Source organism: Enhydra lutris, unplaced genomic scaffold, assembly GCF_002288905.1.
Source record: "Enhydra lutris kenyoni isolate GAN:26980312 unplaced genomic scaffold, ASM228890v2 scaffoldscaffold87, whole genome shotgun sequence".
NCBI classification, from domain to species: Eukaryota; Metazoa; Chordata; class Mammalia; order Carnivora; family Mustelidae; genus Enhydra; species Enhydra lutris.
Genome location: NW_019154171.1, coordinates 52817 through 80304, shown reverse-complemented (window position 1 = coordinate 80304; position 27488 = coordinate 52817). Strand labels below are relative to the sequence as shown.

Here is a 27488-nt window from a genome sequence, read left to right as displayed (position 1 = left end):
CTGAACAAATCAATAAGAGAAGAGAGAAGAATCACATGGTCCTTTCAATTAATGCAGAAAAAGCATTTGACAAAATACAGTATCCTTTCCTAATTAAAACTCTTCAGAGTGTAGGAAAAGAGGGAATATTTCTCAATATCATAAAAGCCATCCATGAAAAGCCCACGGTGAGCATTATTCTCAAGTGGGGAAAAGCTGAGAGCCTTTCTGTTAAGATCAGGAGTATGACAAGGAAGCCTACTCTCACCACTGTTGTTCAGCACAGTACTAGGATGTCTAGTAAGAGGTATTCATATTGGTAAAGAAGTCAAACTCTCTCTCTTCATAGATGACATGATACTTTATGTGGAAAACCCAAAGACTCTGCCCCCAGTTTACTAGATATCATACAGCAATTCAGTAATGTGGCAGGATACAAAACCAATGCACAGAAATCAGTTGCTCTTCTATACACTAACAATGTAACTGTACAAAGAGAAATTAGAGAATGAATTTCATTTATAATAGCTCCAAAACTCACGAGATACCTATGAATAAACCTAACCAAAGAGGTAAAGGATCTATACTCTAGAAATTTCAGAAAAACTATGAAAAAAATTGAAGAAGACACAAGATGGACTAGGGGACTCTGTTTCAACCATTGCCTGATTTCAAGCTGTATTACAAAGCTGTGATCACTGTAACAGCACAGTATTGGCACAAAAACAGACATACAGATCAATGGAAGAGAATACAGAGACCAGATATGGACCCTCAACTCTATGGTCAAATAACCTTCGACAAAGCCGGAAAAAACATCCAATGGAAAAAACACCATCTCTTTAACAAATGTGCTGAGAAAATTTGACAGCTATGTACAAAAGAATGAAACTCGACCACTCTCATGCACCATAGAGAGATAAACTAAATGGATTAAAAACCTCCATGTGAACAGGAATCCATCAAAATCCTAGAGTAGAACAGAGCAGTAACCTCTCTGACACTGGCCACAGCAACTTCTTTCAAGACACATCTCCAATGGCAAGGGAAACAAAGCCAGAAATGAACTTCTGGGACTTCGTCAAGATAAAAAGCTTTTGCACAGCAAAGGAAACAGTCAACAAAACAAAGAGGCAACATATGGAATGGGAGAAGATCTTTGCAAATGACCCTACAGATAACAGGCTAGTATTCAAGATGTATAAAGAACATCTCAAACTCAATACCCCAAAAAACAAATAATCCAGTCAAAAAATGGGTAGAAGACATGAACAGACCCTTCTCCAGAGAAGACATACGAATGGCTAACAGACACATGAAAAAATGTTCGACATCATTAGCCATGAGGGAAATTAAAATCAAAACCACATTGAGATACCACTTTACACCAGTTAGAATGTAAAAAACTAACAAGGCAGGAAACAACAAATGTTTGAGAGGATGTGGAGAAAGGGGAACCCTCTTACAGTGTTGGTGGGATTGCAAGCTGGTACAGCCACTCTGGAAAACACTACGGAGTTTCCTCAAAAAGCTAAAAATAGAGCTACCCTATGACCCAGCAATGGTACTACTAGGTATTTACCCCAAAGATACAGGCATTGTGAAAAGAAGGGGCACAAGCACCCCAATGTTCATAGCAGCAATTTCCACAATAGCCAAACTATGGAAGGAGTTGAGATGCCTTCAACGGTGAATGGATAAAGAAGATGTGGTACACAATGGAATATTACTTAGCCATCAGAAAGGATGAATACACATCATGTGCATTGACACGGATGGAACTGGAAGGGATTATGCTAAGTGAAATAAGTCAAGCAGAGAAAAACAATATGGTTTCACTTATATGTGGAAGATAAAGAATAGCATGGAGGACATTAGGAGAAGGAAAGGACAAAGAAGGTGGGGAATCAGAGGGGGAGATAAAACCATGAGAGACTATGGACTCTGGGAAACAATATGAGGGTTTCAGAGGGGAGGGGGGCTGGGAGGATGGGGTAGCCCAGTGATGGGTATTAAGGAGGGCATGTACTGCAATGAGCACTTGGTGTTATATGCAAACAATGACTCATGGAACACTACATCAAAAGCGAAGTACTGTATATAGTGACTAACACAACAATAAGAAAAATAAAACAAAAGTAAAAAAATATCTTAAAAAGAAGAATTATGCTGTAACTTGCTGCACATGTATATAATTACTTACATGTAAGTGGTTATCACTATAGCAGTGTTGGCAATTGAAGTTTAGAAACAACTTAAACGTTCATCAAAAGAGGACTGGTCTATGACATATTCACAGAATTAAATACTCAATTTGTAAAAAAGAACGAGGAGGCGCTTTACATTTTTGTATGGTATAATCCTCACAATTTAAATTAGACAATAATTTGAAAGGAGAAGTTAACAGACTACTAGGTATGTATATATGAATATGCATTGCTTGCATATGTTTACGTTATTTCTGGAAGGATGCAAAAGAAACTTAGGACTTGGTTGCCTCAGGGGAGAGGAACTGAGTACTTGGCTGGAGAACTAACATAGGAAGAATAATTTTCACTGTAAACTTTCTGTACTATTTGCATTTTTAGAGAATGAATGGCTTAAAATACAAATTTAAAATGATTCTTAGTATTACTTACTTGTCATGTTATTTACAAACACTGTATAAATTAATAACATAGATGGCATTCAAAATATGACTTATGTGTCCTATGAGAAAAAGGGAAGGAAATTTAAATACCATTATTAATGATGTATTTCTCAATGTCTGTAAGTTCCTTTTTGAAGCTAATGAAGTATTTGTATAGGGCCCACATGAAAGCCTGGTATGTCCTAAAGGGAGCTTCAGCCAACTTCTTAGGAAGAGAACCATTTCCAGGTAACATGCCTTCAGAGCTGTGCCCCATAACTTCATCAATGAACTCCTGGAGTCGAAACACAACCTGGCCATATGCTGCCATTTGTTCTAGCACTGATCGTAAACAGCTCTGTAATAGAAGCAAACCACAAACATTTGAAGCCTTCTATAAACATTCATATACATACTCTTTCACTAAAATATTTATTTTGTGACTGTTTTAAATAGTATGCTTAATATAAGAAAATAAAACAAATAGTTTCATACTCAAAGGAAATAATGTAAGCATTAATTTCTACAGAATATAGAATTCTGGCTTATTCTGGCTTAAAAAACACATATAAAGTAAATAAATGTACTACAATCAAAAAAATTTGTAGTACAGAGCTCCCCAATACAGAACTGACAGAATTAAAAAAGAGAAAACACAAAATGAAACTAAATGTAACTATAACAAAAATATTCAGAATTCTCTTAACACTGTAAAGATGCACAATTTAATTCTGCCTTTTGGATCTTCAGTGTATTTCATAATTAATTTTAATATTGCAAAATGTTTTAGAGTTACAGAACAGTTTACATAAATCCTATTATTTAATATTATTTGCAATAAATACAAGTAACTTACATGTGTCAAATGAGTTACTACAATACTGTTTCTCACAGTTACCTTCCCATCTGTCAACTGAAATATAAAGAGCTTTTTTACCCCCGAAAGTAACCTGAAATGAAGTAAAAAAGATGAATGTACTTTAAGTTTACAAAAATATTACAGTAATGCCTAAGAAATTCTTTTCTTATAAATTTTTATTTAAATTCAAGTTAGTTAACATATAGTGTAATATTGGCTTCAGGAGTAGAATTTAGTGATTCATTACTTACATCTAATACATAGCACTCATCATAACAACTGACTTCCTTATCAGCCCATCCCCCACCCATCTCCTTCAATAATCTTATTTGTTCTCTATTGTTACGAGGCACTTATGGTTTCCCTCCCCACCTCTCCTCTTTTTTTCACCCTTCCCACACATTCATGTGTTGTTTCCCAAATTCCACATATGAATGAAATCATATGATACTTGTCTTTCTCTGATTTTGTTCACTTAGCATAACACACTCTTAGCTCTATCCTTGTGATTGCAAACAATGCTTAAGAAATTTTAATGAAAGATTGAGAGTTGGGGGTTGGACAGATCTTCCCATTTTCAAAAATGTCAGTACTCAGAGAGGAATGATGATGGAAGATTAAGGGACCTCATTTCATCTGGTTCCCTGAATTAAGCTAGATAACTATCAAATCATTCTAAACACCTATTAATTCAACCTGAGATATAAGAAAATAATTGCTGGAATTCTGCAAATAGAAAAGTGAACACTTTTTGCAAGGTAGGGGTGTGGAGAAATGAAACTGATGGGATATATTGGAAGACAAATGGCAGGGTAGGGAGCCTCAGAAAGTCAGCTACTGGAAAGTGATATAGTAGCCCCCAAGCACAAAAAAGCCAAACCTTTAGAAATCTGTGTCAGTGACAGCCATCCCTGCCTGAAAGGTGCTGCGATGAAAAGGGGCAGAATCCTAGGTGGGACACAATGGTCTCAATATCTCTGGGGTGACAGGAAGAATGGGGGTGCCTGAGCTAGTAGAGCTCCCAAGCACTGGAGCTGCGAAACCAGTTATGGTCAGGGAGCCCAGGAGGGGCTCTCAGCTCAGTTCACCATAAACTGCAAACCAATGCCTGATCTGGTGACTGCTCTTCGTTTGGGGGCCCTGCAAAGGACAATGACCCAGCAACCCTCTGCCTTTCCCCAGAAGGATCAGTGTGGGCACGCACAGCAGAAGCCTGCAGAATTTGGCACATAGTGAAATTTTTCAGCTCTAGGGCTGCAGATGGGGGTGTGGCCATTTTTATTTTCATGCTCTAAAGAGGTGAATGGAAAGCCTTCTGGGAACAAAAGCCACACAAAGAACCGGCTTACACTGAGACCAGCCCACTGGTAAGGGGGCAGTGCAATTCCACCCAGGCAAAGACACCTATCAGCACAACAGGGCCCTCCCCCAGAGGAGCAGCTGGAAGAACAGGTGAAGAGCAAGTTTATGGATGAAACAGGACTGTAGAACTCCAGTGGTAGGGGAAAATAGTATATAGAATTTAAGGTTTTTTCTCATGATGGATTTATCTTTCAGTTTAAAATTTTCCATTTTTTTCCCTCTTTTTCCCTTTTCAACTAGTTTCTTATTTTACAAACTCTTTGTTTTTAAGCCTTAACTTCCATTTTTTTGCATTTGCTTTTTTGAGATATATTCTTCAACTTTGGGTTCTGCTCACTGTATTCACTTCTATTTTTCATGTATATAAGTTCTCTCTGTAAGACAATTCTCTTTACAATTTTGGGATCTAGTGTCTTCTAACACACAGACCAAAATACATTCAGGACCAAGTGGATCACCCTGTCTTGACCACCCTGAGATTATATTCTCTCTTCCTATGCCCCTTCTCTTTCCTTCTTTTTCTTTTTTGTTTTGGTTTCTGACCTCCTGGGATTTGTCTAGTGTGTATTTTCCTGGGTTGTGGTTGATATTTTTTATTTTGTTCATTTATTCATCCATTCTTCTCTGGGCAAAATGACTAGAAGGAGGAATTAACAACAAAAAAAAGAACAAGAGGTAATAATACTCTCTGCTACAGATCTAATGAATAAGGCTATAAGTAAGACAGCAGAGATGGAATTCAGGATACCAATTATGAAGTTACTAGCAAGGCTTGAAAATCGCATAAAAGAAACAAGAGAATCTTAGTGCAGAAATGCAATTTAATCAGGACAAAATAAAAAATGCTCTAACTGTGATGCAGTCTAATTTGGAATCTCTAACAGCTAGGGTAAATGAAGCAGAAAAAAGAGTAACATAGAAGACAAGCTGACAGAAAGGAAGGAAGCCAACGAAAAGAGAGAAAAAACAACTAATGGACCATGAGGAGAGGCATCAAGAAATCAGCAATGCCACAAAATGAAATAATATTAGAATTACTGGAGTCCCCATATGTGGCACATAAGGAATAGCATGGAGGACATTAAGAGAAGGTAGGGAAAAACGAAGGGGGGAATCAGAGGGGGAGATAAACCATGAGAGACTATGCACTCTGGGAAACAGTCTGAGGGTTTCAGAGGAGAGGGGGGTGGAGGGATGGGGTAGCCCAGTGATGGGTATTAAGGAAGGCACATGTTGTAATGAGCACTGGGTGCTATACACAAATAATGATTCATGGACCACTACATCAAAAACGAATGAAGTACTGTATAGTGATTAACAAAAAAATAAATGTTTTACTTGATCTTATTAGTTTCTAAGACATTTATAAAGCATGTAAAGAGCTCTTATTATACTATATAAGCAATTTGTACTCAATAAATGATATTTTAGGGGAAAAAAGCAAACAACAACAAAAAAGAATTATTGGAGTCCGTGAGGGAAAAGAAAGAAAAAGGAGGACATTAGGAGAATGAAAGGAAAAGTAAACTGGGGTAAATTGGAGCAGTAGACGAACCATGAGAGACTGTGGACTCTGAGAAACAAACTGAGGGTTTTGGAGTCAGTGGGTGGGGGGATAGGTGAGCCTGGTGGTGGGTATTGAGGAGGAAATGTATTGCATAGAGCACTGGATGTGGTGCATAAACAATGAATCTTGAAACACTGAAAAAAATGAAATAAAATTAAAAAGAGGGACAGAAGGTATATTTGAAGAAATCATAGCTGAGAACTTCCCTACTTTGGGGAAGGAAACAGGCATTCAAGTCCAAGAGGTAGTGAGGGCCCCTTCCCAAATCAATAAAAACAGATTAACACCCCAACATGTAATAGGGAAGCTTGCAAATTTCAGAGATAAAAAGAAAATCCTGAAAGCAGCTCAAGACAAGAGGTTTTTAACATACACTGGTAGAAACATTAGGCTGGCAACAGACCTATCCACAAAGACCTGGCGGGCCAAAAGGGACTGGAATGATATACTCAGGGTGCTAAATGAGAAAAATATGCAGCCAAAAATACTTTATCCAGGAAGGCTGTCATTCAGAATGGAAAGAGATAAAGAGCTTCCAGGACAGAGAGAAACTGAAAGAACATGTAACCACTAAACCAGCTGTTCAAGAAATATTAAGGGGGATCCTGTAAGCAGAGAGCGAGCCCAACAGTAAAAAGACCAGAAAGAAATGGAGATAATCTAAAGAAACAGGGACTTTACAGGTAATACAATGGCACTAAGTTTGTATCTTTCAACAATTACTCTGAGTGTAAATGGGCTAAATGCTACAATCAAAAGACACAGGGTATCAGATTGGGTAAAAAAGCAAAAACTCATCCATATGCTTTCAACAAGAGACTCATTTTAGACTTAAAGATACCTTCAGATTGAAAATGAGGGGGTGCAGAACCATTTATCATGCTAATGGGCATCAAAAGAAAGCTGGGGTAGCAATCCTCATATCAGACAAATTAGACTTTAAACCAAAGACTGTAGTATGGGATAAAGAGGTATACTATATCATACTTAAAGGGTCTTTTCAACCCTTAAGATCTAACAATTATAAATATTTATGCTCCTAACTTGGGAGCAACTAATAATATAAACGAATTAATAACAAAATTAAAGAAACACATTGATAATAATACAACAATGGAAGGGGACTTTAACACCCCACTCACAGTAATGGACAGATCATCTAAGCAGAGATCAACACAGAAACAAGGGCTTTGAAAGACATAATGGACCAGATGGACTTCACAGATATATTCAGATAATTCCATCCTAAGGTAACAGAAAATTCATTCTTCTCGAGTGCACATGAAACATTCTCCAGAATAGATCATATACATATCATAAATCAGGTGTCAACCAATACCAAAAGTTTGGGATTATTCCCTTAATATTTTCAGACCACAATTCCTTAACCTTAAACTCAATCACAAGCAGAAATTTGGAAGGAACGCACACAACTGGAGGTTAAAGAGCATCCTACTAAGGAATGAATGGGTCAACCAGGAAATTAAAGAACAATGTAAAAATTCATAAAAACATACAAAAATGAATATAACAGTTCAAAACTTCTGGGATATAGCAAATGTGGTCCTAAGAGAACACTGCAATATAAACCTTTCTCACAAAATTAGAAAAATCTCAAATACACAAGCTAACCCTGACCTAAAGAAGCTGGAAAAAGAACAGCAAATAAAGCCCCAAACAAGCAGGAGAAGAGAAATAATAAAGATTAGAGAAGAAATTAATGAAACAGAAACCAGAAGAACAGTAGAACAGATTAGAAAGAATCTGGTTTTTTGAAAGAATTAATAAGATTGATAAGCCCCTAGCTTCTTATCAAAAAGAAAAGAGAAAGGACCCAAATTAATAAAATCATGAATGAGAGAGAAGAGATCATGACTAACACCAAGGATACAGAAACAATGTTAGGAACATATTACGAGTAACTATATGCCAATAAATTAAGCAATCTGGAAGAAATGAAAGCATTCTTGGAAACTTATAAACTACCAAGACTGAAACAGAAGAAAAATATGAACAGACCAATAACCAGCAAGGAAACTGAAGCAGTAATATAAAACGTCCAAAAAAAACCAAGTGTCCAGGGCCAGATGGCTTCCCAGGGGAATTCTACCAAACATTTACAGAAGAAATTAATACCTATTCGTCTGAAGCTGTCTCAAAAAACAGAAATGGAAGGAAAACTCCCAAACTTGTTCTATGAGGCCGGCATTACTGTGATTCCAAAACCAGGCAAAGACTCCATCAAAAAGGAGAATTATAGACCAATGTCCCTGATGAACATGGATGCCAACATACTCACCAAGATACTAGCTTAATTTGTTCGCATACACTTGCTGATAAAAATTTTCTAACAATTTTTTCTGTATCCTTGGTGTTGGTCGTGATCTCTCCCCTCTCATCCATGATTTTATTAATTTGGGTCCTTTCTCTTTTCTTTTGGATAAGTCTGGCCAGAGGCTTATCAATCTTATTAACACTCTCAACAAATACCAACAGTACATTAAAAGGATTATTCCCCACAACCAAGTGGAATTTATTCCTTGGCTATACGGGTGGTTCAACATTTGGGTATTAATCAATGTGATACATTAATAAAAGAAAAGACAAGAGCCATATGATTCAATTGATCAGAGAAAACATTGCATCAGAGAAAGCATTTGACAAAATACAGCATGCTTTCTTGAATAAAACTCTCCACAGTGTAGGGATAGAAGGAACATACCTCAATATTTTAAATGCCATCTACGAAAAGCCTACAGAGAGTATCATTCTCAATGGGAAAAAACTGAGACCTTTTCCTCTAAGGTCAGGAGCATGACAGGGATGTCCACTCTCACCACTGTTATTTAACAAAGTACTGTAAATTCTAGCCTCAGCAGTCAGACAACAAAAAGTAATAAAAGGCATTCAAACTGGCAAAGAAGTCAAACTCTCTCTCCACAGATGACATGATACTTTATCTCCTCAGGATGTAAAAAATAGAGCTACCCTACGACCCTGCAACTGCACTACTGGGTATTTACACCAAAGTTACAGACAGAGTAAAAAAAAGGGGCACTTACACCCCAATGTTCTAGTAGCAATAGCCAAAATTGTGGAAAGAGCCAAGATGTCTCCCGACAGTTGAATGGATAATGGATAAAGGAGATGTGGTATGTATATACAATGGAATATTACTTGGCCATAAGAAAGGATAAACACACTATTCACATCAACATAAATGAACTGGAGGATATTATGCTAGCGAAATGAGTCAGAGAAAGACAATTATCATGTGGTTTCACTCATATGTGGAGTACAGGAAACATCATAGAGGATCATGGGGTAGGGGAGCGAAAACTGAATGGGAAGTCATCAGAGAGGGAGAATCATGAGAGACTCTTGACTATAAGAAGCAAACTGAGGGTTGCTGGAAGGAAGGTGGGTAGGAGGATGGGGTGATTTGGTGACAGGCATTAATGAGGGCATGTGATATGATGATCACTGGGTGTTACATGCAGCTGATGAACTGTTGAACAATACATCTGAAACTAAGTATGTACTATATGTTGCCTAACTGAATTAAAAAAATAAAGCTGAAGTTGCAGAAGTATCGGGGAAAAAAAAAAAGAAAAAAAGAATGTCAATATTATCCTTTGTGGCTGAGAGCACCAGAATCTGGAAATCTTAGTAGTACTAGCACTACATGTTGCATTTCTCATTTTCATTTTTATGTGAACACAATTTAAATTTTTTTTTTTTCTCCACAACGTAAATTCATAGATTCCTGGTTTCCAGGTATAGGACACAGGCTCTCACTGATATACTCTGCCTAGCAAACTAGGAGTCTTTTGTTTACTCAGTCGGACTGAGTAATTAAAAAAAAATAATAATGGTATAACCTAATTAAATAGCATACTACACGATTTAAAACAGAAAAGAAGTAAATATCAAATTCTCACAATCTCTACAATTGACTTTGAAGTTTAGGTTTTCTCAGTCCCGCAATTTATGCTTTAGGTGCCCATTAGAAACAGTTTTGGGTTAAACCCAATGGCCTATTTCTAGTATGTATGTGAAGAAACAATGAATACTTTTCCTTAAAAAACCAAAATTCTGCCTCTTAGTAAGAAAGTCTTCTATACTAGTAATTAGCTTAACAGGTCTTACCATAAGGTTTCTCGAATAATCTGTGTCTCAGTAACAAAAACTCTGTCATCTGGAACATATAACAGGTCACTGCTATACAAGTGTTGGTCCCTATTAGACAGCAAACATCAAATGTCCATAAAAAGGTTTCTCATGAAGTAAAATTACATGCGTTAAGGAATACATGCATTTAGTGGTAATTTAACCAGTAATCAATAAGCAAATAAACATAATAATATGTTTTAAATGCCCTCGCATACTCATTTCTACATGTCAACCGTAATATTCTCAGAGAAGTACTTTCAGAACAATTCCAATTTTTTAAAAAAGATAATATTTATTTATTTCAGAGAGAGAGAAATAGGTAGAGAAAGCATAAGCTGGGGGTGGGGGTGGTGAGGTGGGGAGAGAGGGAGAAGGCCTTCTGCTGAGCAGGGAGCTTGATGTGGGGCTCAATCCCAGGACGCTGGAACCATGACTGGAAGTAAAGGCAGATGCTTAACCAACTGAGCCACCCAGGCAACCCAGAATAATTCTAATTATTATATTCTTTGCTGATTTAGCCAAGTGTTTAAAACTATGTATTGTTTTAGAAAAAGAGTAACTGTATTTTTACAGTAGGTGCGTTAGATTTTAAAAAAGATATCAAATAGATGACCCAATTCATTAGCTACCAATCCATTAGCTTTGAAAGTAACAAATCAAAAAACACACTATAATTAAATAATAATCTCATTTTAAAAATAAATAGCTGAAAATGTGTTAAATTAGAATTGCTAAAAAATTTTTAAATTTCAGGGAAGTTTTTTATTTAAATCATAAATCAAAAGCAAATATTAAAATATAAAAGCTTCTTAACACATTAAATGAAAAACTTAGCTTCTTACCAGACAGCAGCTAAATTGGAGTGCAAATGTAAACTATGAGGAAACCTTGAGGATCTGGCTGTCCAGTACTGATGAACCACATGCTGTTCCAGCCAGCTTCGGCCATCTGTCTCATCTACTGGAAGGATATTTAAAAAGTTTAAATTATAAGAATTAACAAAAAAACACTTGAGCAACTATGCCACAATTCTGGATTTATGACTCCATTCAAATAGTCAATTGAGAAAGGCTCTTTTTCTTATCAAACTCAACACCTATGGAACAAATAATATGTTACTAAATGGGCAGAACACATGAATAGACATGTTTCCAAATAAGACACCCAGATGGCTAATAGACACATGAAAAGATACTCAACATCACCATCATCAGGGAAATACAAATCAAAACCACAATGGAATACCACATTATACCTGTCAGAAAGGGGTAAAATTAACAACACAAGAAGAAACAACAGGTGTTGGCAAGGATACAGACAAAGGGAATCCTCTTGCACTGTTGGTAGGAATGCAAACTGGTATAGTCACTCTGGAGAACAGTTTGGAGGTTCCTCAAAGAGTTAAGAATAGAACCACCCTATGATCTGGCAATTGCACTACTAGGTATTTACCAGTATATAAAAATACAAATTCAAAGGGGTATATAACACATCCTGGCATTTATAGCAGCATTATCAATAACAGCCAAACTATGGAGAGAACCCAAATGTTGATCAACTGATGGATAAAGAAGATATGGTATCTATACACAATGGAATATTATTCAGCCATAAAAAGGATGAAATCTTGCCATTAGCAGCAGGTGGATGGAACTAGTGTGTATTATGCTAAGTGAAATAAGTCAGAGAAAGACAAATACCATATGTTCTCACTCATATGTGGAATTTAAAAAAGAACAGAGATAAACATATAGGAAGGGGAAACAGAAAAAAAAGGAGGAAAACAAGCCATAAGAGACTCTTAACAACAGAGAACAAACTGAGGGTTGAGGGAAGTGGGTGGGGGATGGGTTAGATGAGTATTAAAGAGGGCACTTGTGATGAGCACTGGGTGTTGTATAAAAGTGACGAATCATTGAATTCTACCCCAGAAATCAATATTGCACTGTATGCTAACTAACAAAATTTAAATTAAAAAAAGGCTCTTTATATATACATATATAGAAATGCACATACAAAAATGTAATTAAGTATCATTGGCTATAAAGAAAAAAATTACTCAATTTTAAATGACCCCATGAATAAGAAATATTTTAATAATCATGAAAGAAATTGAAATGGTAAACAAAGATATTCTTGAGAACTCCAAACCCTCAGGACTGGTAGTAAGCTTTAAAGAATTATAATCTCTTATTAATATTATAAGGCTACTATAACCTTGCTTCTAAAACTAGATAAAGACAGAAAAAAAAAGTTCATAGAATAAAAATGGAAAATCCTGAATTAAAGAATAGCTAACCCAGGGGCACCAGAGTGGTTCAGTTGGTGAATCATGTGACTCTTGATCTCAGGGTCTTGAGTTTGATTGAGCCCCACATTGGGCATAGAGCTTATTTTTTTAAAAAATGTAGTAAAAAGTAACAGAATCATTATGGGAATTCAGCTCAGGAATTCAAGGATGATTCACTATCAAAATCTATCTATGTAGGAATAGAACAAAAGAGAAAGATTTTATATAGGATTATCTCACAGACAAAGAACATTTGATAAAGTTCAATATTTATGATTAAAGACTCCTAGAAAAACAGGAATAGAAGGAAATTATCTTAATTTGATAAAGACCACATACCCAGAACTTATACCAAAACCCAACACACTTAACAGAGGAATTTCAGGTGCAACTTTCTTAGACTGAGACCCATTCCAGGAAAATTGCTCTGACTGCTGATGCTTCCTCTGCAGACTAAAGGCCTGGCCAGAACAGACACCATTAATGTGTCACAAAGAAAATACAAGATATAAGAATTTACATGAGACAAAATGTAGCTGAGAATCATCATTTATATTAAAAAACTAATGGGAGAGAAGTCCAACATGGCAGTGTAGGAAGACTCTGAACTCCCCTCCTCCCACAAACACACCAAATGTATACCTGTATATGGAGCAATTCCTCTTGAAGAACAGGGCTGACTGAACAGCTTCTGTACAACAAAAGATAGAGGGACCACGGAGAGAGGGGTAGGAGAGACAGAAACATAGTAATGACAGGAATCTGACCGCTGATGCTGTGAAATGCAGTGGGGGTGAGAGTACCGAGGGACCAGTAGAAGAGATGCCCACCCTAGGTCACAGAAAAAAGCTGTAGATTAAAGGGCAACTACATTAGAAGTGATGGAAACCCTTTTACTACCCCAGAGTGTCCACCAAACAGCAGAGGAATAGCTAGAACTCTCTCTAGATCAGAGGTGCTGGTGAACACCATTGTTTATGTTCCTTTTCCACCTTGATATTCAGACAGGAGCAGAGTCTGGGTGCTTCAGGTAGCCTGTTGCCTTGGTGAGTCTTGGGCACCCAGTCTACACCAACTCCAGCTGCATACCCAAGGTGGTACCCCTGCCTGTACCATCCCAGCTCTAGTCTCCCAGTAAGGCTATCCCAGTTTGGTAGGTAATGGAACAACCCTAGCCCGCACTGACTATAGTTCCAGCCCTCTTGCCAAAATGGCCCTGATATGGAGCACCTCGGGGACTCCCTGGCCTGTGCCTGGTCCAGAAGCAGCTTTTCTGAAATGACACCCCCTACGTGGCGCAACCAGGTTTGTAGCTGTTCACCTGTCCAAAGGGTGTCCCTGATGCAGAGTGACCTCATGCCCCTAGCCTGTACCTGCTACAGCTCCAGCCAGCCAGCCTAAGTTGCCAGGCATACACAGTCCATGCAGGGGATATTCTTACACTTGGCCATACCTCCCAGACTGGGAGATGTAGCTGTTCCATCTAATTCATAGAATCAAACACAGAAAGTAAAACAGAATGAGGAGACAAAGAAATATGCTCCAAATGAAAGAACAAGGGCCCCCGGGGCGGCCCAGTCAGTTAAGTGTCCAACTCTTGATTTTGGCTCAGGTCATGATTTCAGGATCATAAGACTGAGCCCTGCATCAGCCTCCATGCTCAGTGGGGAGTCTGCTTCTTTCCTTCTGCCTCTACCCCTCCTCCTCCCATGCTCTCTCTCTCTAAAATAAATAAGTCTTTAAAAAAGTAAATGAGAGAACAAGACTAAAGAACCAAATGAAATAGAGATACGCAATCTAGCTGATAGAGTTGAAAGTAATAATCATAAAGAGCCTCACTGGACTTGAGAGAGGACTGGAGGAACTCAGAACTTCAACAAAGAGGCAGAAAATATAAAAAAGAACCAATCAGAGCTGAAGAATACAATAACTTAAATGAAATATATATTAGAAGGAATCAGCAACAGATTAGAGGACATATAACAATGGAGCAGCTACCTAGAATACAGAATACTGGAAAGTAACTAAGCTGAACAGCAGAAAGAAAAAAAGAATTAAGAAAAAGCCCACCAAGGATAGGTTAAAATACCGCTGAAACAATAAGCATACTAACATTAATATTATAGTAATCTCAGAAGGAGAAGAGAGAGGGAAAGGAGCAAAAAAAAACCTTGAAAAAATAATAGTCGAAAACTTTCCTAACCTGGGAAAGGAAATGGACATCCAAGTCCAAGAAGCACAGAGAACCCCAAAAAAGATGAACCCAAGGAGGATCATGCCAAGTCACATAACAAGGAAAAGGTCAAAAATTAAAGATTAAGAGAGGCTCTTAAAAGCATTAAGAGAAAAACAACTAGTTTTGTACAAGTGGAACCCCATAAGACTATCAGCTGACTTTTCAGCAGAAACCTTACAGATAAGAAGAGAATGGCATTCTATATATATATATATATATATATATATATATATATATATATATATATATATATATATTCCAAGTGCTGGAAGAAAAAACACATACAACTAAGAATACTCTATCTAGCAAGATTATCATTCAGAATTGATGGAGATATATTATCTAAAACAAAAGTTAAAGTAGTTCATCATGACTAAACTGGCCTATGAGTAGAAGAAAATTATGAAAGGAAAACAATTTCACTGGTAAACAATAAAGTTGGTAGATCAATCACTTATAAAGCTAGTATGAAAGTTGAAAAGACAGAAGTAGTAAACTACATAAAAATTAGTTAAGGACTCATAAAATAAAAATATGTAAAATATGACATATATAAAACATTAAGGAGTAAAAATGTGCCTTTCAAATGTGTTCAAACTTAAGCAACCACCAATTTAAGTACAGAATGTTATATACCTAGGATGTTATATATGAACCTCATGGTAACCAAAACCCAAAAAAATATAAAAAAGATATACACACAAAAAAAGAGAAAAGAATCCAACTTTCATAAAACTAAAGAAAGACATCAGTCATGAGGGAAAACAGCAAGAGAGGAAAGGAACACGAAAGAACCACAAGAACAAACAAAACAATTGACAAAATGGCAATATCATTTTGTATATAACTATATACATGTCAGTAATTACTTCAAATGAAAATGGAGTCAATACTCCAATCAAAAAACACAGGATAATTGAGTGGATAAAAAAACAAGACCCATCTATATGCTGCCTACAAGAGATTCACTTCAGATCCTAAGACACATTCAGACTACCAAAAATGAGAGGATGAAAAAGATATTCCATGTAAATGTAAGACAAAGGACAAAAGACAAAAGAAAAAAAAGAAAAAAAAAGCTGGGGCAGCAATACCTACACGAAGGAAAACACTTTTTAAACAGATTCTGTAATAAGAGACAAAGGGCATGATGTAATGATAAAGGGATCAATTGCTAACAAAAGGACTTAACAATTACACATATTTATGCACCTAATATGAAGCAAATATTAACATACATAAAGGGAGAAACAATAATACAATAACAGTAGGAGACTTTAACACCATATTTACATCAATGGATAGATCATTCAGACAGAAAATCAATATGGAAACAGCAGCTTTGAACCACATAACAGATCAGATGAACTTAATAGATGCATGCAGAACATTTCATCCCAAATCAGCAAAATATACTTTCTTCTTGAGGGTACATGGAACATTCTCCAGGACAGATCACATGTCAGGCCACAAAAAAAGTCTCAATAAATTTAAGATGGAAATCATATCAAGTATCTTTTCTGAGCACAATGGTATGAAACCAGAAATTAATTATAAGAAAACTGGAAAAAAAACCCGCACACATATGCAGGCTAAACAACAAGTAATTATACAACCAATGGGTCAATGAAGAGATCAAGGAGAAAATTTAAAAATACATGCAGACAAAGAAAATGGAAACATAAGAGTTCAAAATCTGTAGGATGTCATAAAAGTAGCTCTCTGAGAGAAGTTTATAATGGTACAGGCTTTCCTAAAGAAAAAAGGGAAATCTCAAATAAGCAATTGAACTTTATATTTAAAGAACTAAAAACAAAACAAAACAAAAACCCAAGAACAAATATAACCCAGTCAGTAGAACCAATAAAGATCCCAACAGAAATAAGTGAAATAGAGACTAAAAAAACAACAGAAAAGATTAATGAAATTAGAAGCTGGTTTTTGAAAAGATAAAAAAACTGATAAACCTTCAGCCAGAATCCTCAAAAAAAAGTGAAGAAACAATTTAAATTAATAAAATCAGAAATGAAAGAGAAGTTACAATAAAAACACATAACTACAAAGGATTATAAGAAACTATTAAGAAAAATTATATGCCAGGCGCCTGGGTGGCTCAGATGGTTAAGTGTCTGCCTTCGGCTCAGGTCATGATCCTGGGGTCCTGGGATCAAGTCCTGCATCAGGTTCCCTGCTCAGTGGAGAGCCTGCTTCTCCCTCTGCCTCTCTTTCTCTCATGAATAAATAAATAAAATTCTTTTAAAAAACCCAACTATATGCCAACCAACTGGACAACCTAGAAGAAATGAATAAATTCCTAGAAACATACAATTTTCCAACAGTGAATAAGGAAGAAATAGAAAATCTGGATGGACTAATTACTAGTAACAAAATTGAATCAGTAATACAAAAACTCCCAATAAACAGAGGTCTAGTACCAGATAACTTCTAGATAACTAGATAACTAATTACCAGGTAATTTTACCAAACATTTAAAGAATAGTGAATAATTATTCTTCTCAAACTATTTCAAAATAGAAAAAAAATGATACCAAATACATTCCATGAGGCCAGTATTACCCTGATACCAAAACCAGATAAAGACACTACAAAGTAAAATTACAGGCCAACATCCCTGATGAACACAAATGCAAAAATCCTCAACAAAATACTAACAAGGTAAATTCAGCATACATTAAGAGGATCACCCACCACCATCAAGTAGATTTTTTCCCAGAAATGCAAGGATGGATACATATTTGCAAATCAATCCACATGATACACATTAACAAAATGAAGGATAAAACTCATATGATCATCTCAGTGGAAGCAGAAAAAGCATGTGACAAAATTCAACATCCATTCATAATAAAAATTCTCAATAAAGTAGTTTAGAGGGAACATACCTCAACATAATAAAGGCTGGATATAAAAAACTCCACAAGTAACATCAGCTGAAAGCTGAAAGCATTTCCTCTAAAATAAGGAACAAGACTTGCCCCTTTTATTCAACATAATACGGGAGTCCTAGCCATAGCAACCAGAAGAGAGAGAGCTAAAAGTCATCCAAATTGGTGAGGAAGAAGTAAAATTGTCACTATTTGCAGATATGACACCATATATTGAAAACCCTGAAGGCTCCACCAAAAGAAAACTATTAGAACTAATAAATGAAGAGGCAAGATAATGACAGAGTAGGGGACCTTGTTTCATCTAATCCCTCAAATTTAGCTGGGTATCTATCAAACCATTCTGAACACATATAAATTCAACCTGAGATATAAGAAAATTTATCTGAATCTCTACGAGCAGAGAACCACTTTTTGCATGGTAGGAGGTATAGAACCTTGAATCTTTGGGAGGAAATGGAAGATAAATAGCGGGGAGGGAGCCTCCATAAACTGGTCACCAGAAAATGATAAAACACGAGAGCACAAAATCAGGACCCTTAGAAATCTGCTCCAGTGATATCCCTTTCTGAAAAGGGCACAGGGGATGAAGAATAGGGCAGAATTCTAAGTGGATCACTGTGGTCTCAGCATCCCAGGAGACTCAGAAAGAATGGGGTGCCTGAACTGATAGAGTGTCCAAGCAGTGGAGCAGGGAAACTGGTTATGGTCAGTGAGCCCAGAAGGGACTCTTAGCTCTGGTCACCATAAACTGTGAACCGGGCTGGTAGGGAGACCACTCTCTGCCTGAGCACCCTGAACAGGACTAGAAGGTTCAGGCTGTTTAATATCCTAAGGGAGATATGAAATGGCTTGCACCCACAACAGGGCAACAGGGTGGTGCAGCCCCAAAAGGACACTGGGGCAGCACCAAACCATGACCTGGGAGCTGCGGAAGAGAGCTGCATGCACAAGCCCACAGCTGCTTGCAATTGCAAAGGTACAAAGCACACAGACACTTATAGTTCCCTGGAACTCCCCCGGGGAGAGTTGCAGCGGTGTGAATAGTGCGAATCTATGGAGACAGTTACACACAGATGTGGAAACTGTTTGACCTGGAGGTTTTATCGGAAGAAAGGAGACCGAAACCCTGCAGCTCTGGGCCAGACACTCCTGCATGGCCATATTTTCTCTGACTCTCTAAAGAGGAGTGGAAAGCTGCCAGGGAACAGAAGCCACACAGACAGCCCATTCCCTTGACAAGGGGTGGGGCAACTCCACCCAGGCAAAGACACAGAGCAGCTGAGCAGCAGGCCCCTCTCCCAAAAGATAGACTGGAAGAACAGATGAATGACAACTTATTTCCCACAGGACTGTAAAACTCCAGCACCAGGAGAAAATAATATATTGAGCTTCAAGTATTCCCTCATGACTCATTTGTACTTGAGGCTAGATTTTACATTTCTTTTTAGTTCCCTCCTCCCCCCCTTTTTTTTACCCTCTTCTGGTTTCATATAGATTATTTCCCAACTTATGTTTTTAACTCCCCCCCCACATTTATGTTTTATAGATTTATTCCCCATACAAATCCACTCTATTCAATTTTATCTTGATATATATATAAGTTCTGATTTCTTTGCAATTTTGGGATATAGTGTCTTGTAACACAGAGATCAAAAATTAATCAAGAACAGGCAGATCACTCTGCTTTGTCCCCCCAAGAGATTATAGTTTCCTCCCTCCTTTTTTTTTTGTTTTGTTTTGTTTTGTTTTGTTTTGGATCATCTTGGCTATGCAGCTCTGTGATAGTTTCTGACCACTTTGAATTTTTTTCTAGGGTGCATTTTGTTTGGGTCATAGTTGATATTTTGGACCCTGTTCATTCACTCAACCATCCCCTCAACAGAATGACTGGGAGGAGGAACTCTCAACAAAGAAAAGAACCAGAGACAATGTCCTCTGCCACAGAGCTAATGGATATGGATATAAGCAAGATGTCAGAGACAGAATTCAGGATAGTAATTATAAAGCTAATAGCTAGGCTTGAAAAAAGCATACATGACAATACAGACTCTCTAAGGGCAAAAATGAGATTTAATCAAGGCAAACTTAAATATGCTATGAATGAGATGTAGTCTAAGCCAGATGCTCTAATGGATACGGTAAGTAGGGCAGAAGAGAGAATAAGGGATCTAGAAGACAGACTGATGGAAAGGAAGGAAATTGAAGAAAAGAGAGAAAAACAACTCATAGCACCTGAAGAGAAACTTAAGAGAATTTAATGATACATTGAAAAGAACCAATATCAAAGTCATCGGGATCCAAGAGGGGGTGGAGAGGGCTAGGTCTATTTGAGCTAATTACATCTGAGAACATCCCTACTCTGGGGAAGGAAACAAGGGTTCACATCCAAGAGGCAGAAAGGACTCCTGCCAAAATCAATAAAAATAGATCAACACCCTGATATATGTTAGTGAAGCTTGCAAATCTTAGAGCCAGGGAAACTATCCTGAGAGCAGCTAGGGGGAAGAGATTTCTCACATATGGAAGGAGGACATCAGAATAACATCAGACCTATCCACAAAAACCTGGCAGGCCAGAAAGGACTGGCAACACATATACAGGGTATTAAATGAGAAGAAATAGCAGCCAACAAGGGTATCATTTAGAATGGAGGGAGAGATAAAGAGTTTCCCCAACAGAAAGAAACTGGAAGAATATAGGACCATCAAGACAGCCCCACAAGAAATATTAAGGGCAATACTATAAGCAAAGAGAGACAACAAAAGTAATATAGACCAGAAAGTGTCAGAGACAATCTACAAAACAGGTACTTTACAGGCAATACAATAATAGCACTAAATAAATATCCAATAGTTAGTCTAAATGAAAATGGACTGAATGCTCCAATAATAATAATAATAATAATAATAAACCCCCAGATATCAGATTGGATAAAAAGCAGGACCCATTAATATGTGTCTATAAGAGACACATTTTGAACCTAAAGACACCTCTAGATTGAAAGTGAGAGGATGCAGAACCACTTACCATGCTAATGGACCTCAAAAGAAAGCTGGGATAATAATCCTCCTATCAGACAAATAAGATTTCAAACCAAAGACTGTAGTAAGAGAGTAGAGGGCCACTGTATCCTACTTAAAGGGTCTATCCAACAAGAAGATCTAATTATTATAAATATCTATGCCCCCAACGTGGGAGCAGCCAATTATATAAACCAATTAATAACCAAAGAAAAGAAACATATTGATAATAATACATTAATACTAAGGGACTTCAACACCCCACTCACAGCAATGGACAGATCATTCAAGCAGAAGATCAATAAAGAAACAAGAACTTTGAATGAGACATTGGACAAGATGGGACTTCACACACATATACAGAACATTCCATCCTAAAACAACGGAGAATATACATTCTTCTAAAGTGCACAGGGAAATTTCTCCAGAAAAGACCACATACTGGGTCACATATCAGGTCTCAACTGATACCAAAAGGCAAAAGACTGAGATTATTCCCTGCATATTTTCAAACCACAGTGCTTTGAAACTGGAACTCAATCACAAGAAGAAATTTAGAAGGAATGCAAACACCTGGAGCCTAAAGACCATCCTACCAAAGAACAAATAGGTCAACCAGAACTTAAAGAAGAACTTAAACAATTCATTGAAACTAATGAGAATGAAAACTCATTGGTTCAAAACCTGTGGGATACTGCAAAAGTGATCCTAAGAGGGAAGTACATAGCTGTCCAAGCCTCTTCCAAAAAGTTAGAAAAATCCCAAGTGCACAGCTAACCTTATACCTAAAGGACCTAGAGAAAGAACAGCAAATAAAACCTAAATCAAGGAGGAGAAGAGAAATAATAATGATTAAAGCAGAAATAATAATGATTAAAGCAGAAATCAATATAACAGAAGCCAGAAAAACAGAAAAGATCAACAAAACGAGAAGCTGGTTCTTTGAAAGTGTTGATAAGATTGATAAACCTCTGGCCAGACTTATCCAAAAGAAAAGAGAAAGGACCCAAATTAATAAAATCATGAATGAGAGGGGAGAGATCACGACCAACACCAGGGATACAGAAACAATGTTAGGAACATATTACGAGTAACTATATGCCAACAAATTAAGCAATCTGGAAGAAATGGATGCATTCCTGGAAACTTATAAACCACCAAGACTAAAACAGGAAGAAAAATATGAACAGACCAATAACCAGCAAGGAAACTGAAGCAGTAATATAAAATGTCCAAAAAAACCAAGTGTCCAGGGCCAGATAGCTTCCCAGGGGAATTCTACCAAACATTTACAGAAGATATTAATACCTATTCGTCTGAAGCTGTCTCAAAAAACAGAAATGGAAGGAAAACTCCTAAACTTGTTCTATGAGGCTGGCATTACCGTGATTCCAAAACCAGGAAAAGACCCTATCAAAAAGGATAATTACAGACCAATGTCCCTGATGAACATGGATGCCAACATACTCACCAAGATACTAGCTTAATTTGTTCACATACACTTGCTGATAAAAATTTTCTAACAATTTTTTCTGTATTCTTTACACCTTGGCTGTAAAGGTGGTTCTACATTCGGGTATCAATCAATGTGATACATCAAATTAATAAAAGAAAGGACAAGAGCCATATGATTCAATTGATCAGAGAAAGCACTTGACAAAATACAGCATGCTTTCTTGAATAAAACTCTCCACAGTGTAGGGATAGAAGGAACTTACCTCAATATTTTAAATGCCATCTATGAAAAGCCTACAGAGAATATAATTCTCAATGGGGAAAAACTGAGACCTTTTCCTCTAAGGTCAGGAACATGACAGAGATGTCTCACATGAGACATCACATGAACAGACACTTCTCCAAAGAAGACATACGAAAGGCCAACAGACACATGAAAAAATGCTCCACATCACTTGGCATCAGGGAAATACAAATCAAAACCACAATGAAATACCACTTTACACCACTCAGAATGGCAAAAATTAACAAGGCAGGAGACAACAAATGTTGTGAGGATATGGAGAAAGGGGAACCCTCTTACACTGTTGGTGGGAATGCAAGCTGGTACAGCTACTCTGGAAAACACTATGAATTTTCCTCAAAAAGTAAAAAAAGTGCCCCTTGGGGCACCTGGGTGGCTCAGTGGGTTAAACGCCTCTGTCTTTAGCTCAGATCATCATATCAGGGTCCTGGGATTGAGCCCTGCATCGGACTCTCTGCTCAGCAGGGAGACTGATTCCTCCTCTCTCTCTGCCTGCCTCTATGCCTACTTGTGATCTCTCTGTCAAATAAATAAATAAAATCTTAAAAAAAAATAGAGTTACCCTCGACCCAGCAATTGTACCATTAGGTATTTACCCCAAAGATACAGATGTAGTGAAAAGGAGGAGCATGTGTACCCCAATGTTCATAGCAGCAATGTCCACAACAGCCCAACTGTGGAAGGAGCCAAGATGTTCTTCAATGGATGAATAGATAAAGAAGATATGGCTCATATACAAAATGTAATATTACTCAGCCATCAAAAGGATGAACAGCTACCATTTACACTAACATGGCTGGAACTAGAGGGTATAATGCTAAATGAAATTAGTCAGAGAATGACAATTATCATTTAGTTTCACTCATATGGGGAACATAAAGACTAATGCAGAGGACAATAGGGGCTGGGGGGAAACTAAATGGGAAGAAATAAGAATAAAATACCATTTGAGACTCTAGACACTGGGAAACAAACTCAGGGTTGCAGAAAGGAAGGCCAGTGGGGGGATTTGGTAACTTGGTGATGGGCAGTAAGGAGGCCACGTGATGTGATCAGCACTGGGTGTTACACTGAACTGATGAGTCATAGAACAATGACATGCTATACCTTGGCTATTTGAATTTAAACAAAAAAAAAAAGATTAAAGAAAAAGAATTAATAAATGAATTCAGTAACATTTCAGAAGACAGAATTAATGTAAAGAAAACTATTGTGTTTTATAGAGAAAAAATTTAAGAAAACAATCCCATTTAAAATTGCACCAAAAATAATAAAATGCTTAGGAATAAAACTAACCAATGAGGTAAAAGACCTGTATTCTAAAAACTATAAAATACTGATGAAAGGACCTGAAGATGACACAAAGAAATAGAAACATACCCTGCTCATGTATTGGAAGAACACTATGTTGTTGTTTTTTAAAATTTCATTTATTTATTTGTTAGAGAGAGAGAGAACACAAGCAGGGGGGATGGCAGGCAGAAGGAGAAGCAGGCTCACTGAGAAGTAAGGAGCCCGATGCAGGACTTGATCCCATGACCCTGCTATCATGACCTGAGCCAAAGGCAGACGCTCAGCTGACTGAGCCACCAGGCATTCCTGGAAGAATATTGCTAAAATGCCCATATCACCCAAAGCAGTCTACTGAGTCAATGCAATCCCTATCAAAATACCAAGAGTGTTTTTCATAGAACTAGAAGAATACTAAACTTTGTACAGAACCACACAATTCCCCCAATAGCCAAAGTAACCTTGAGGGAACAACAAAACTGGAGGTATCACAATCCCAGATTTCAAACTATAGTACAAAGTTAACAGTAATCAAAACAGTATGATACTGACACAAAGATCAACAGAATAGAACTGAGAGACCAGAAATAAATCAACACTCACATACTCAATTAATCTATGACAAAGGAGGCAAGAATATACAATGGGGAAAAGACATGAAATTAGAAAACCTGGGTAGCTACATGCAAAATAATGAAACTGGACCACTATCACAAAGATAAACCAAAAAATGGATTAAAGATCTAATGGAAGCCCTGAAACTACAAAACTCCTAAAAACAACACAACAGAAACAAAAACAAAACATAGGCAGTATCTCCTAGACATCAGCCCTAGCAATATTTCTCTAGATATGTCTCCTAAGGCAAAGGAAACAAAATAAAAAATAAACTATTAGGATTATATCAAAATAAAAAACTTTTGCACAGAGAAGGAAACCACCAACAAAATAAAAGGGAAACCCACAGAACAGAATAAGATACATGCAAACGATATATCCAATCAATAAGGGATTAATATCCAAAATATATAAAGAGCTTATACAACCTAATACAAAAAACCCCCAAAGAATCGGATAAAAAAATGGGCAGTGGTCCTAAGTAGACAATTCTCCAAAGAAGAAATGCAGATGCCAGACACATGAAAAGATGCTGAGCATTACTAACTTTCAAGGAAGTCAATCAAAGGAAATGTAGGAAGGCAATGTAAATCAAGGAAATGTAAATCAAAACCACAATGAGCTATAATCTTACTAAGCAGAATAGCTATGCGGAAGGGCTAGTATCAAAAAGATAGGAAGTAACTGGGCAGAATGCCTAGTATCAAAAAGACAAATAATAAGAGGTTTTGATGAGGATATAGAATAAAGGGAACCCTTCTGCACAGCTGGTGGGAGTGTAAATTGGTGTGAGAAAACAGTATGGAATATTTCCTCAGAAAATTAAAGTAGAAATACCAATGACACAGTAATTTCAGTTCTGGGTATTTACCTGAAGAAAATGAGAACATTAATTTGAGAAAATATACACACCTCTATTTTTGTTGCAGCATTATTTACAATAGCCAAGATGTGGAAGTAATCTAAGTCACCTAAGTGACTGTCAATAGATAAATGGATAAAAAAGATGTGGTATATATAGACAGAATTAACTATTATTCTGTAATAAAGGATAATGAAGTCTTACGATTCATGACAACAATGATGGACCTAGAGGGTCTTATGCTAAATGAAATAAGTCAAGAGAGAAAGACAAATATCATATGATTTCACTTATATGTGGAATCTAAAAAATGAAACAAACAAAAAACAGAAATAGACTCATAAATACAGAGAACTAACCAGTGGTTGCCGAGGGGAGAGGGATGGGGGGAGATAGGTGAAACAGGTGGAAGGGATTTAGAGGTACAAACTTCCAGTGATAAAATAAGTTATAGGGATAAAGACTACAGCACATATAGTCAAAATATTGATATAGTATATAGTAAAAAATATTGTAAAAACTTTGTATGGTGACAGATGGTAACTACATTTATTGGTGGTGAGCATTCTCTAATGAATACAATACCATGTCACAGCTGTACGCCTGAAACTAATATAATACTGTATCAACTATACTTCATTTTAAAAAAATCAAAAGAAAGTAAAAAAGACTAAATGAAGAACCAGGTAACCCCTAATTTGTGGTTTGCCTGCTTCAAAAATCTTGGGATTCAAAATTACATTTTTGTTTACATTTATTTGCTTACTGACATTTTCACATGTTGGTAAACACGCTTAAAAACTTTTGTTAATGGTTTTCATTAGCTCCTATGAGGCAAATAATTACCTATTCAAACTCATTCTTTAAAATATCACTTTGCATATTGTTGGCTTTCTGTGAAACTGAATTTTGGTGCAAATAATATTTAAATATTACCAAACAACAGTGACTTTATTTTTCTAACTTAAAATGAATTAAATAACATATAGTATGTTCTTAGTTTCAGAGGTAGAACTTAGTGATTCAAGAGTTGCATATAACACCCAATGCTTATTACATCAAGTGCCCTCCCTAATGCCCATCAATCAGTTATACCATCCCTCCAATCACCTCCCCTCCAGTAACCCTATTTGTTTTCTACAGTTGAAGAGCCTCTTATGGTTTGTTTCTCTCTATGATTTCCTCTTATTTTATTTTTCAATCCCTTAAGCTCACCTGAAAAACTGGTTAACTTTTAAGATACTTCTACAAACAGTAAATTCTATATGAGTCCAAAATTTAAAATACAGGCATTAAATATGAATCAGTATTAAGCAGAGTTCAGCCAAAAATAGTAAAAAGCTATTAACATATCAAAATACTCTTTTAAGAACCACACTACTTTCAAATATAACTAAAATCATTTAGTTAAATGATCTAATAGTTCTGGGATCTCAAGTAGGATTCTAATTCATAAACATCTATCTCAGTGTTTTCCAAAGTGTGATCTATGACAGATTTCAGAATCACCTGGAATGTTAGTTTAACATACAGATACCTCAAACTGAACCTACTAAACATCAGACCCCCTGAATTAGGTGCCCCAGAAACAGTGTTAAGTTTCTCCAGGTGGATTCTTATGCGTAATAAAATTTTAGAAATAATTACTTTTAAGACCACAAATATAAATTCTCCTAAGTTGTCTCGACTCTAGTCAACTTTTCCTGCCTCTCAGATAAAGGTGTTCCATTCTTTAGGTTCTCTAAATCATTACACTTTATTTATAGCACTTACCACACTGAATCACAATTTACCTGTTAACAATATAGTTTTCCACCCTAGACTGTGAGTTCTTCATAGGAAGTATTCATGCTTTTTGTTTTTGTATCTTTAGCCCAACAACATCTGATGAACAGCAAGAGCTCAATGAATCTGGTTAAACGAATAGATGAATAC

General features: G+C 36.7%; 1 protein-coding gene across 2 annotated transcripts in view; it reads right to left on the bottom strand.

Annotated features, from left to right (window-relative positions):
- LOC111161923 (tubulin gamma complex associated protein 5) overlaps positions 1–27488 on the bottom strand; it is an 82864-nt gene that overhangs the window by 36870 nt on the left and 18506 nt on the right. Inside the window, exons 7-10 of one of the 2 annotated variants that reach the window (XM_022525996.1) lie at positions 11412–11526; positions 10546–10635; positions 3465–3558; positions 2720–2966 (exon numbers count right to left, since the gene is read on the bottom strand). In XM_022525996.1, the coding sequence (XP_022381704.1) occupies positions 2720–2966; positions 3465–3558; positions 10546–10635; positions 11412–11526 (546 nt within the window). Of the gene's footprint in view, positions 1–2719; positions 2967–3464; positions 3559–10545; positions 10636–11411; positions 11530–27488 lie in introns of both variants that reach the window. The other variant, XM_022525995.1, reaches the window with a different exon arrangement.